Source organism: Microtus ochrogaster, chromosome 10 (genome assembly GCF_000317375.1).
Source record: "Microtus ochrogaster isolate Prairie Vole_2 chromosome 10, MicOch1.0, whole genome shotgun sequence".
Taxonomy (NCBI): Eukaryota; Metazoa; Chordata; class Mammalia; order Rodentia; family Cricetidae; genus Microtus; species Microtus ochrogaster.
The window spans coordinates 73,773,672-73,784,093 of NC_022016.1; the positions used below are offsets into that span (position 1 = coordinate 73,773,672).

The 10,422-nt window shown below is 52.2% G+C and overlaps 1 protein-coding gene across 1 annotated transcript in view; it reads right to left on the reverse strand.

The window, feature by feature from the left end:
- Pcsk9 (proprotein convertase subtilisin/kexin type 9) overlaps nt 1-10,042 on the reverse strand; it is a 17,193-nt gene extending 7,151 nt beyond the window's left edge. The window contains exons 1-5 of the mRNA XM_013348493.1: nt 9,860-10,042; nt 6,332-6,523; nt 4,434-4,557; nt 2,481-2,614; nt 2,131-2,272 (exon numbers count right to left, since the gene is read on the reverse strand). Of these exons, the coding sequence (XP_013203947.1) occupies nt 2,131-2,272; nt 2,481-2,614; nt 4,434-4,557; nt 6,332-6,523; nt 9,860-10,042 (775 nt within the window). The remainder of the gene's footprint in view (nt 1-2,130; nt 2,273-2,480; nt 2,615-4,433; nt 4,558-6,331; nt 6,524-9,859) is intronic.
- Between the last annotated feature and the right edge of the window lie 380 nt (nt 10,043-10,422).

Below are 10,422 nucleotides of genomic sequence, written 5' to 3' on the forward strand. Positions count from 1 at the left end.
TGGGCATCCCTCAGGCTTCATAAACCTCCACCTCCCACTGAGGCCTGCTCAGAGGCCCCTCACCACACTATTGTACCCAGATTAACCCTGGCACCCACTCTCAAGCTGCCAACCCCCCTCTATAAAACAGGGACTAATGCTGTTTATATCACCTCAGGAGGTAAAGATACCACAGACTCCCACAACTCTCCACCCCAAAGATGTGACTCCACTCAGCATCAGAGACACTCTGCTTTGAATGAACGTGAAGATCAAGTCTACCACAGGCCCACCACTCTAATCCTTGTCAGCCCATAACCTGGAGACCCTAGCTGTCCAGTCCTGACAGCTTCATTCCCATTCAGGCCCCTGTTCTGCCACACACAGTATAGCCAAGACAACCTCTCAGAACCTTTTAGGTCCGGCTGTCCCTGTGGGGCTGTGGCTGAGCTAAGAACTGAAGTCCAGGACCATATTCATAAGGGCTGGCTGGTGAGGCCCATCGTACCAGGAGGAGGTAGGGACAGTGAAGTAGACACAGGTGTGTAGGTAACATCTGTGATTACAGCTGGCTACCAGGTCCTGGCTTGTGTGGAACTGTGCTTACACCGCAGCTTCATGCAGAGAATCATGCGGCCCGAATGGATGCAATAACTCCCTCATGCTAAGCCCACTCTGCCCTGTAATGAATTCACTAAGAGCTTTCTATACACTGGTGGGGGCCTGGAAGCAGGGAACATTCTCCCACAGGAAGTCCTCCAGAGGCTTAGGCCCACCTGAGTAAGGACTTCCGGGGAATGAACAGTCTTGTTCTACACAGTGGCCTCCAGGGTGGCAAGCCGGACTGGGGTTAGTCAATAAGGGGGTGGGACAGGCCCAAGAGGTCACTGATGGACAGAAGCTATTGATCTAAATGTGTGTCAATGACTGTGCTCTAAGTTCCAGGCACGGGATGGGAAAGATGGCTCAATGGTCAAGATCACTGGATGCTCTTAAAGAGGACCAGGGTTTAGTTCCCAGCATCTATGTGGTAACTCACAACCAACTGTAGTTCCAGTTCCAGAGGATTAGACCCCCCTCTTCTGACCTCTGTGGGCACCAGGTATGTACCTGGTACACATACACACATACAGGCAAAACATTCATGCTCATAAAAATAGATAAATGAATTGATGAACGGAAGAATCAATGAATGGATGGATAGATAGATGATAGATAGATAGATAGATAGATAGATAGATAGATAGATAGATAGATAGATAGATAATAGATGATAGATAGATAGATGATAGATAGATAGATGATAGATAGATAGATAGATGATAGATAGATGATAGATAGATAGATGATAGATAGATAGATAGATAGATAGATAGATAGATAGATAGATAGATAGATAGATAGATAGATAATAATTGAAGGCCCAGGAAGGGTTCATAGGCCAAGCTGGTTCCCATATGCTGCCTGGGCCGGCTCAGGACCAGCATCTGACTAGGTTGGTTGTAGTCAAACCATTAATTAGCCTCTCCTTCCCCAGAGGCTGGCAGGCTTCAGCTATGGGCCCTGGCCAAATCACCTTCCCTGGCTGTGAATACTGGCCATTTAACAAGCATCTCATGCCAGCTTCAGGATTACATGCCAAGCCGTGTACTCACGTGCCCAGCACAGTGAGAGGCAATAAGCCAAGTGCTCCCTCACTCCCTTTCCTCTACCTACATCCCAAAGTGCTAGCCCTCTGCTGGAGTGGACTAATGGAGTAACCTGCAGAAGTCTGGAAAGATCTGCTGCAGTTCCCCTGCCGAGTAAGGGCCCTGGCTTTGGTGGGAAGCAAAGGGATGGGGAAAGACAATTTCTACCACCAGGGCTTTGCAAGTCTAATGCTGTATCATAAAAATAAATAAAAATAAATAAATAAAAACAGCACTGTAAAAGCCCTGATGGGGAAGAGTGGAGAACCGTGGAAGAGCACTCACCCACTGGAACAAGCCCTGCCCCTCCCAAGCCTCCGGTCCCCCCTGCATTCTTCATCTCTGGGACCATACCAACTCTATCACCCTAAACTGTAGCAGAGACTGCCTGACTATGAGACCTTGGTTCCTGTTAAGCATTGGCTACCTTCTCACTGAGGACAGAACCCAGAGAGCCACTCACCTATGAGGGTGCTGCTGACCGTGCCCTTTCCTTGACAGTTGAGCACACGCAGACTGTGCAGACTGGTGCCCTTGGCCACACCGGCATCCCGGCCGCTGACCACACCTGCCAGGTGGGTGCCATGGCTGTCACACTTGCTGGCCTGCTCAATCGACACAGGGATCATGTGAGAGGACTCTCCTTACCCCATGATATATCAGCAGATGCCTGATCAGACTGACATCCCACCCCACAGATGGCAGGGAAAGTCAGGCAGATCTGACAGGATGCTCGGGGCGGGGTGTGGAGGGGGGCACTTCTGCTCACCTCTGCACAACCTCTGAGACAAAGTGGGAGTCTGAGACACTCACCTGTCTGTGGAAGCGTGTCCCATCCTCCTCAGGCACACTGTTGAAGTCAGTGATGGTGATCCTGCCCTCAATTTCCCGATGGTCACTCTGGATGCTGGTGTCTAAGAGATACACCTCTACCTGGCCACTTCCATCTTCCCATGGCAGCATTCGTAGAAGGGAAGGAGAGAGAATAGTTGTGGGGTTACGGTTGTTGCTATGTCCTGAGCTGTCTGCCCCCCTACATATCAGACAGCTCACGGAGTCCCCCCATGATCTTTGCAAGCTACATGCTACTGAATCTATTTTACTGCAAGGAGTGAGGCACAGAGAGAGCAGGGAGAGAGCCTGTAGCTGGCAATCGACAGATTCAGGGGTGAGCTAAGCGATCCAGTTCCATGTGAGACAACAATAGGAACATTCAAAGCATAATATCATAGTATAAAATAAACCAGCCTCCCAAGCATAAGCCTCTTACAGCTCGCTGAGACAGGGGCTGAAAAGAAACCAACAGGGCTGCCTGACATCCTGGTTGGCACATTCCCAGAGAGGAAACTGAGGCTCTCTCAAGTCCACACATTCACCAGCCAGGGCCAGGTAAGCCCAGGGCTCTTTCTTCCTCCAGTGAGGTCAGGCGGGAACTCAGCACAGGATGCTCACTGTGAACCTGGCACCTGCACCTTCCATCCCCGAGAGGGTGAGTCTCCAAGAAGCAGGCACAAGGCTGGAGGTAAGCACTGCGTGAGACAAGGGGCGGGGCAGGAGGATGCTTGTGCAGGCTTGGTGTGGGGAGGCTATGGAGGATAGCACATACCTGTTTCCTATGGAAGGAGAGAGAGCTAGGAGGATGGGGAGGGAAGGAGGAGCCCAAGGTGACAGCCACTCTCAAAAGTTCTCATCCTGGGGGACTAGAGAGATGGTTCAATGACTGAGAGCACTTGTTCCTCCTGGACAGGAACTAGGTTCTCTTCCCAGCACCCACACAGAGGCCAACGACCATCTGTAACCCCAGCTCCAGAAGACCCAATGCCCGCGTCTAGCCTCTGCGGAGACTGTGTGCACATGGTGCATAGACATACGTTTAGAAAATACACTTACACATCGGAAATAAAGATGAAGGTATCTTTTAAAAAAATTCTCATCCTGGAGCTGGGGACACAGTTAAGTCCTAGAGTACCTCCCTAGCAGGCCTCAGGCCAACTTCAGTCCCTAGAAGGTATGGTAAGGGAGCAGGGCAAAGTGTCTCACAGGACAGCTCTGTGGCCACCCCAGGGGGCACTCTGGCTGGCTGGCTGGATGCAGCCTAAGCTCAGACACTCCCAGCTAGCTACAAGGCTTCACCAATCTCACATAACCCATACTCCATCTATTTATGCAATAGACTAACGTTCCTTACAGACTAGAAGCCCCACAGGGGACAGACACATCACACTCTGCAGAACCTGATTCTTTCCCAAAGCAGGTACCCGCCAGCTTTTCTGACTCCGTATCACTCACAATCCTACCAGACCTGGGTCACCTTCCTCTATCTGAAAACAGGACACACTAGGTGGAGGAGACGGAGTGACAGATGCAGAGAGTCTCCAGCCATTGGATGGTACTGGAGGGAGGGGGCAGGGTGAACTGGGAAACTAGATATTCAGATGGGAGCAGCTGCAGTGGGCTGTGTCTGTCCTACTGAGAGGTCTGTCCCAGGCTACAGGGCTGGGTATCCCACAGACAGCCCGTCAGTCAGGCTTAGCCTCTTCCCTGAGAGAAGTAAAGCGTGAGGGGCCTGTGCAGATGGGGGCGGGGGAATGAAGCCGACGGGGACAAGAAGCTGGAGGGAGGGACGTTTAAGGGAAGACCCTAGCACTCTGCATGGAGCGATGCAGAGAGGACAGAAGAGGTCGGTGCAGACTCTGGAGCCCTAGCAAGCGGGGAAGGGGGTCAGAGCAAAGTAAATGGAGGCGGGAGGCTTACTGGGGACCTTACTGGAGGAGCTGTATTCCTCTCTCTGGTGCCCTGCTGGCAAAATCCGCTCCAGGTTCCAAGGGATGCTCTGGGCAAAGACATAGGAATCTTCCTCAATGTACTCCACGTGGGGCAGCTGCAAGGCCTATGGAAGCCAGAGAGCCATATCACTTAGCTTCAAAAGCCCCCCAGCTAACTGCAGCCCACATCATCCCCGACCTGAGGCAACTGCTGTCCGTGTCTCTAACCAGCATGTACCCACATTCTCCCAAAGTCTCCCTCCTGGGGCCCAGAAGCCAGACAAACCACAGGCTAGTGTCCTCACTCCTCTCTGGCTAGGGAACACAATGCTCTGTAACTCCAGTGGATGAACCCATGTGATTGGTCAGAAGGATTCTAGCCTCCACATCTCACCAGGGAGTCAGGCTATGCCCAGCATCGAGGAGGCGGTCAGGAATCTTAGTGCCTAAATCTCACACTCAGATCAGGATGGCAGTGCTAACCATCGTGTGTCTGCCCCCAGCCCTACCTGCATTGATTACAGAACTAGACTCCCAGGCAGAGGCCGCCAGTGTGCTCAGGTGTGTGTGTGTGTGTGTGTGTGTGTGTGTGTGTGTGTGTGTGTGTGTGTATTTTTAAAAAGCCACATTTTCCACTAGTCCTTAAATGAGGGCTACTATTTCCACATCTGGCTTACAGTTAGTCCTGGGAGACAGAGACCTCTGCTCTAAGTTAAACCCAGCTGGCAGTGGCACTTTTTGAGGTGCCAAGGCTCAACTTCCCAGGCAAATTCTGTGGACTCCTGGACAGAGCTGGATGCCCTGATCAGCAGGCACCTGTCTGCCACCTAGCACTTCAGGTCTCTTATGTATTCCCCACTGTGCTGAGCGCACAGCACCAGTCAACTCTGATGCTCTGACATCGACAGGTTGGTCTCCACCTTTGCTCTAAGCTGGAAGGAAAGGCTCAAGGCTGTGTCACCCTCCTCTGCGGTGACAGAAGATGCTTGTTGAAGTGCACAGAAGACAGACAGGCAGAAGGCACTGGCTTGATGTCCCCCTGTACTGTGGCCTTGTCCATGCCCATAGATGCCCCACAGTCTTTTAGTCACAAGATGTTAAGTTGCTTTAAACTCGGGGGGCAGCAGTGACCTGGGGGCTGGAGATTAGATGCATGCACTTTGCACACTGGAGGCGTGGGCAAGGCCCGGAGCCCTGGTACCTAAGTGTGTGCAGGAGGCTGAAAGCACCCAGTGCGGGAGGGACTGGTGTGCAGCTGAGAACCTGGTGTGCCATGGGGAGAAGAGCAGGGAGGGCAGACCATTGCCTACAGTCCTTTCACCTCCTTCAGTAAAGAGAGGTGCAGCACTCGGAAGAGTGATGGGGAAGAGCCACCCTGTCCCAGAAGAGAAGAATCTGACACCTTTGGCACTTTACAAGAGCCGGGGAGCTGGTAGCATGCACCTTTAATCTCACCACTCGGGAAGCAGAGGCAGGCAGATCTCTGTGAGTTAGAGGCCAACCTGGTCTACAGAACAAGCTCCAGGACAGCCAAAGCTACGCATAGAAACTTTGTCTTGGAAAAAAAAATACAACAAATCGACAAAAAGAGCCAATGTCCCAGGTCTTGTCCCCAGAGTTCCTCACAGGCAGTGAAAAAAACAGACAAGGATAGAGGCTACCATGCCATGGGGTAGGGGCCAAGCTTTGATGCTAGCTGTTTTGTGGTCCATTCTGATCTCCGATGAATGTAGACACAGCATTGGGACGCAGTCAAGGTTAGAAGGCAGTTTCTCGGGGAACCAGGAACCACCAGTTGTGACCCAGAAAGAGTTCATAGGTACTCACTAAGGTCAGTCTAGACATGGAAACAGGAGCCCGTCCCTCCTGGGAAGTCCCATGCCCCAGAGGGTAGCTCACCAGGCCCAACAGGTCACTGCTCATCTTCACCAGGAAGCCAGAGAAGAGGTCATAGAAGATGTGGAGAACCTTGATGACGTAGCCCCGGCGGGCAGCCCGGATCTGCAGGCGATGGGTGGCTTGCTCAATCTGCAGCCGCTCTGTCTTCTCTGTTAGCACCACCACGTAGGTGCCTGGCAGCCTCCAGGCCTCCTGGTCCCCAGGAGGAAGAGAAGAAGAGGACATGAGAGTTCCAGTGGACCCACAGTGACCCGGTGTAGCATGCACAGAACAGACCTTCCCACATTATCTGTGTGTTCCTATAGACCTTCATGTAGTTCCCTGGTGGCAATGTTTCCGCCTGCCCAAGTAATGCCTCTGGAAAGATCTTAGCAATGCAGCTTAGTGCATTTGTGGCCATGAGACTTTCAGTCTCTGGAGTATGTCTGGTGAGAGTAATAATTAATGTGTATATTTTCCATGCTTTCTCTGTCCCTGCTCTGGACTCTTAACTATCCAAATACGCACTCCGCAGAACACCGATAAAAGCCTTGAGTCTCCCGTTTCTGTTGAATCTCGAGTGGCGCTAATCATTGGCAGATTGAAACATGTGGCGCCCAAAACACAGGGACTCTAATGAGAGGTATATGGTTCTAGCAAGCACACAAGGAGCCCACTCCAGGGCACCAGGATAATCATGGGTCAAACCAAAAGCAAAAGAGGTGACCATATATGCTTATTGTACATGATGCTAAGTACCGTGTGTGGGGGAGAGGGGCTACAAAAAAGTGGATTTCTTTGAATGCCAGAATATATAAACATATACTGTTCCTGGCTGCCACCACAGTGTACATAAAACAATAGAAAGATGTTTTGTGTTATTTTGAACAAGTTCATAAGCAGGGAGAGATGAACCCATTAAATGCCTGGCCCCTTTTATTTTTTTTATTTTTTTCCATTTATTTATTTATTAAAGATTTCTGCCTCTTCCCCGCCACCTCCTCTCATTTCCCTCCCCCTCTCCCAATCAAGTTCCCCTCCCTTGTCAGCCCATAGAGCTATTAGGGTTCCCTGCCCAGTGGGAAGTCCAAGGACCACCCACCTCCATCCTGCCTGGCCCCTTTTAATCTGAGTAATTCAGCCTTTGCAAACTGCTTCTATCCTACCAGTGCAAGGAGAAGCCACCAGACAGACAGCCCCTTCAGGCAGAAGCGGGGACTATGCAGACAAGCCTGACCTGCAGCCTTCAGCTCCACCTCACTGCCAGTCTGCTGGTTTCTCCTGCTTCAGAAGACAAAGCCGTCTCTGCTAGCCCTTCCTCTGCTTCCCTACAAGCTGTGCTTTCGCATTGTCTTGGGAGATCCAGTTAGCCCAAATGGAAGGATCCTGGGGCATCCCTAACCTTGCTTTTGTAGCCCCGGTGGATTCCCCATCCCTCAAGCAAAGAGTTGATGCTTTTCCTCAGAATGGAATATGTGCTAATATTCCCTTCCCCACTTGAGGGTTTTAAGTGTATCATGTCCTCATCTGAAGCTACATCTCCATATACTCTGGAACTGTTGAGAGGGATAGCTGAAGCGGATCATCCTGTAGCCCATGACTGGGACACACTGGCCAGGACTTGTTTAAAACCTGCTAACTCCCTTCATTTCAGGACTTGGTGGCATAAAAAGACTGTTAGTCGAACAGCATAAAACCAAAATGCTAATTCTTCTACAGTGATTACCACTTTAGAAAGGCAGACACGGACAATGAGAAGTCAGCTCAAGGGTCAGTGCAGCAAATGTCTGCACAGCCACATTCACAGTGATGGAAAGAGTTGAAGATTATCAACAACCTTGAGTCAGACCAGGTCAGATGGACCATCAGTAACCCATAAAGGGATCTCATGCCTCAGAAGACAGACTAGGGGCTGCAGACATGTGAGCCTCACGCCTCCTCTGCCTCCCCCAGCTCTGTGCCTTCATCCCTGCCACTTCCTCTCCACCTTCATTCATTCGCTCAGCTCCTGGTTAAACTTCAAAGCTCCATGCAGAATGCCCTCTGCCCAGTGTAAAGCTGCACAATTGGGGTGGGGGGGGTCCTCTGCAATGGAAGCAGAGCTTTCCTGGAAGCCAAAGATTGGATGAAAATCCCTAGCTGAAACGATTTTCATTCTAAATTTTCTGCCCACAAAACATCCACTGAATGAATGAACGAGTGGCCTTTTGGACATTCCTGACCCCGTCGGATTCCCATTCACTTCCAGTCACTCACCTCTCCAAACAGGGTACTCAGCAGGAAGAGATGAACCCATTAAATGCCTGGCTCCTTTTAATCTGAGTAATCCAGCCTTTGCAAACTGCTTCTATCCTACCAGTGCAAAGAGAAGCCACCAGACAGACCACCCCTTCAGGCAGAAGCGGGGACTATGCAGACAAGCCTGACCTGCAGCCTTCAGCTCCACCTCACTGCCAGCCTGCTGGTTTCTTCTCCTGCTTCAGAAGACAAAGCCATTTCTAGTAGCCCTTCCTCTGCTTCCCTACAAGCTGTGCTTTCGCATTGTCCTGGGAGATCCAGTTAGCTCGAATGATGGTTGCTTTGGGGACAGGGTCATGCTATATAGCTCAAGCTTCAGCTTCCTGAGAGCCAAGATTATAGGCAAGCCTGGCTCTAAGATGCCCTCTCTTACTCCATGCCCCTCTGCCCTCTAGGTACAGGGTTCAGGGAACATTGTAAGGAGTGTTTTGAGTTAAGAACCTGACATCAGCCCACCCGCACACTGGCTGGGGCCAGGTAGCTCTAGGGAGCCCATTCTGCCTTCTGCCCCAGTAGCTGTGGCCAGGTGGTCACACTGCCGCCAGGTGTAATCCCACAAGTGATCTCTTCCCTGGTTACATCCTGAGATCCCCTATGTAGTCACCTAAGGAACCCTCACTTCCCTTTTCAGGAAAGTTCAAGACAAAGTAACTGGACACCCAGAGCCAGGTGAGCGACTCCAGCCTCCAAGCCCAAGTCCATTTCCAGGCAGCGAACCTGAGTGGAACCCTGGGAAGATTAACTTGGAAAAAATGGCTCCACCCTGATCAGGCAGGAGCTTCCTGTGGCCCAGGGTCAGGGACAGATATGCCCAGGAAGTTGACCCCACCCACTCATTCACTTACCCACCGGTGCCCCAAGTCATTCATCTGTGACACCCTTTCCCTAGTACAAGGCCAACAGAGCCCCCAACAGACACCCAGGATGAATGTTGGCACTCAGTTGAGAAAGATGTGGCACCAGAGTTCTCCCCCCGTCCCCAGCCACCTCACTTCGAAGGACACCCTCTCTGCGTGACCACACCAGTAGCTCCCTCTCCCTCCTACACCTTAAAAACTAAGCATTTAGCACATGGCCTCCCCTATCCCACCCGACCACTGCCACAAGGTGCAGCTGCGCGCTGGGTCTTGTCTCCCGTACCCCGGGGCTGCACTTAGAGACCACCAGAAGACTGTATGCGCAGAGAAGAGCCTCGGAGAACGCCACCCCAAGCCCAAAGCCACACCGTTGCCTGGCACCCCTCGCCCACACCTTAGAGCACCGGCGAAAGGTGGCAGTGGCCACATGCGGGACCTCATCCGCCAGGCTATCCTCCTGGGACGGGAGGGCTAGCATGAGCTCTTCATAGTCTGCGTCCTCGTCCTGGGCACCGGCGCCCACTGGGCTCAATAGCAGCAGCAGCAGCAGTGGCGACAGCAGCCACCGGGTGCCCATCGCGGAGAGGAGAGGTTCACGCGGTGTTGGGAAGGACTTGGACGAGCGGGACTTGGAGCGCCGGGCTCAGGGGCTGCGGGCTGTGATGTCTCTGAGGCGCCAAGCCCCAGCTCAGCCCTCCAGTCTCAGACTGCAGTCCGTGAGTCCACGTGGGGGCGAAAGCCTTCCAGGGTGTGGGTGCTGGATGCCTCGGGGCTGGGAGATCACGCCACCCCAAACCCCATCGGAAGATCCTCTCTGATTAAACATTAACGGGCCCCAGGTACTAAAGGATCGGGTTTCGGCCTCGCCCTCCCCATACAGCGTCAAATGACGCTCAGAGAGAGGAGGAAACCCCAAATCCTAATTGGACTGGGTGCCGGGCCTACCACATTCCTCCC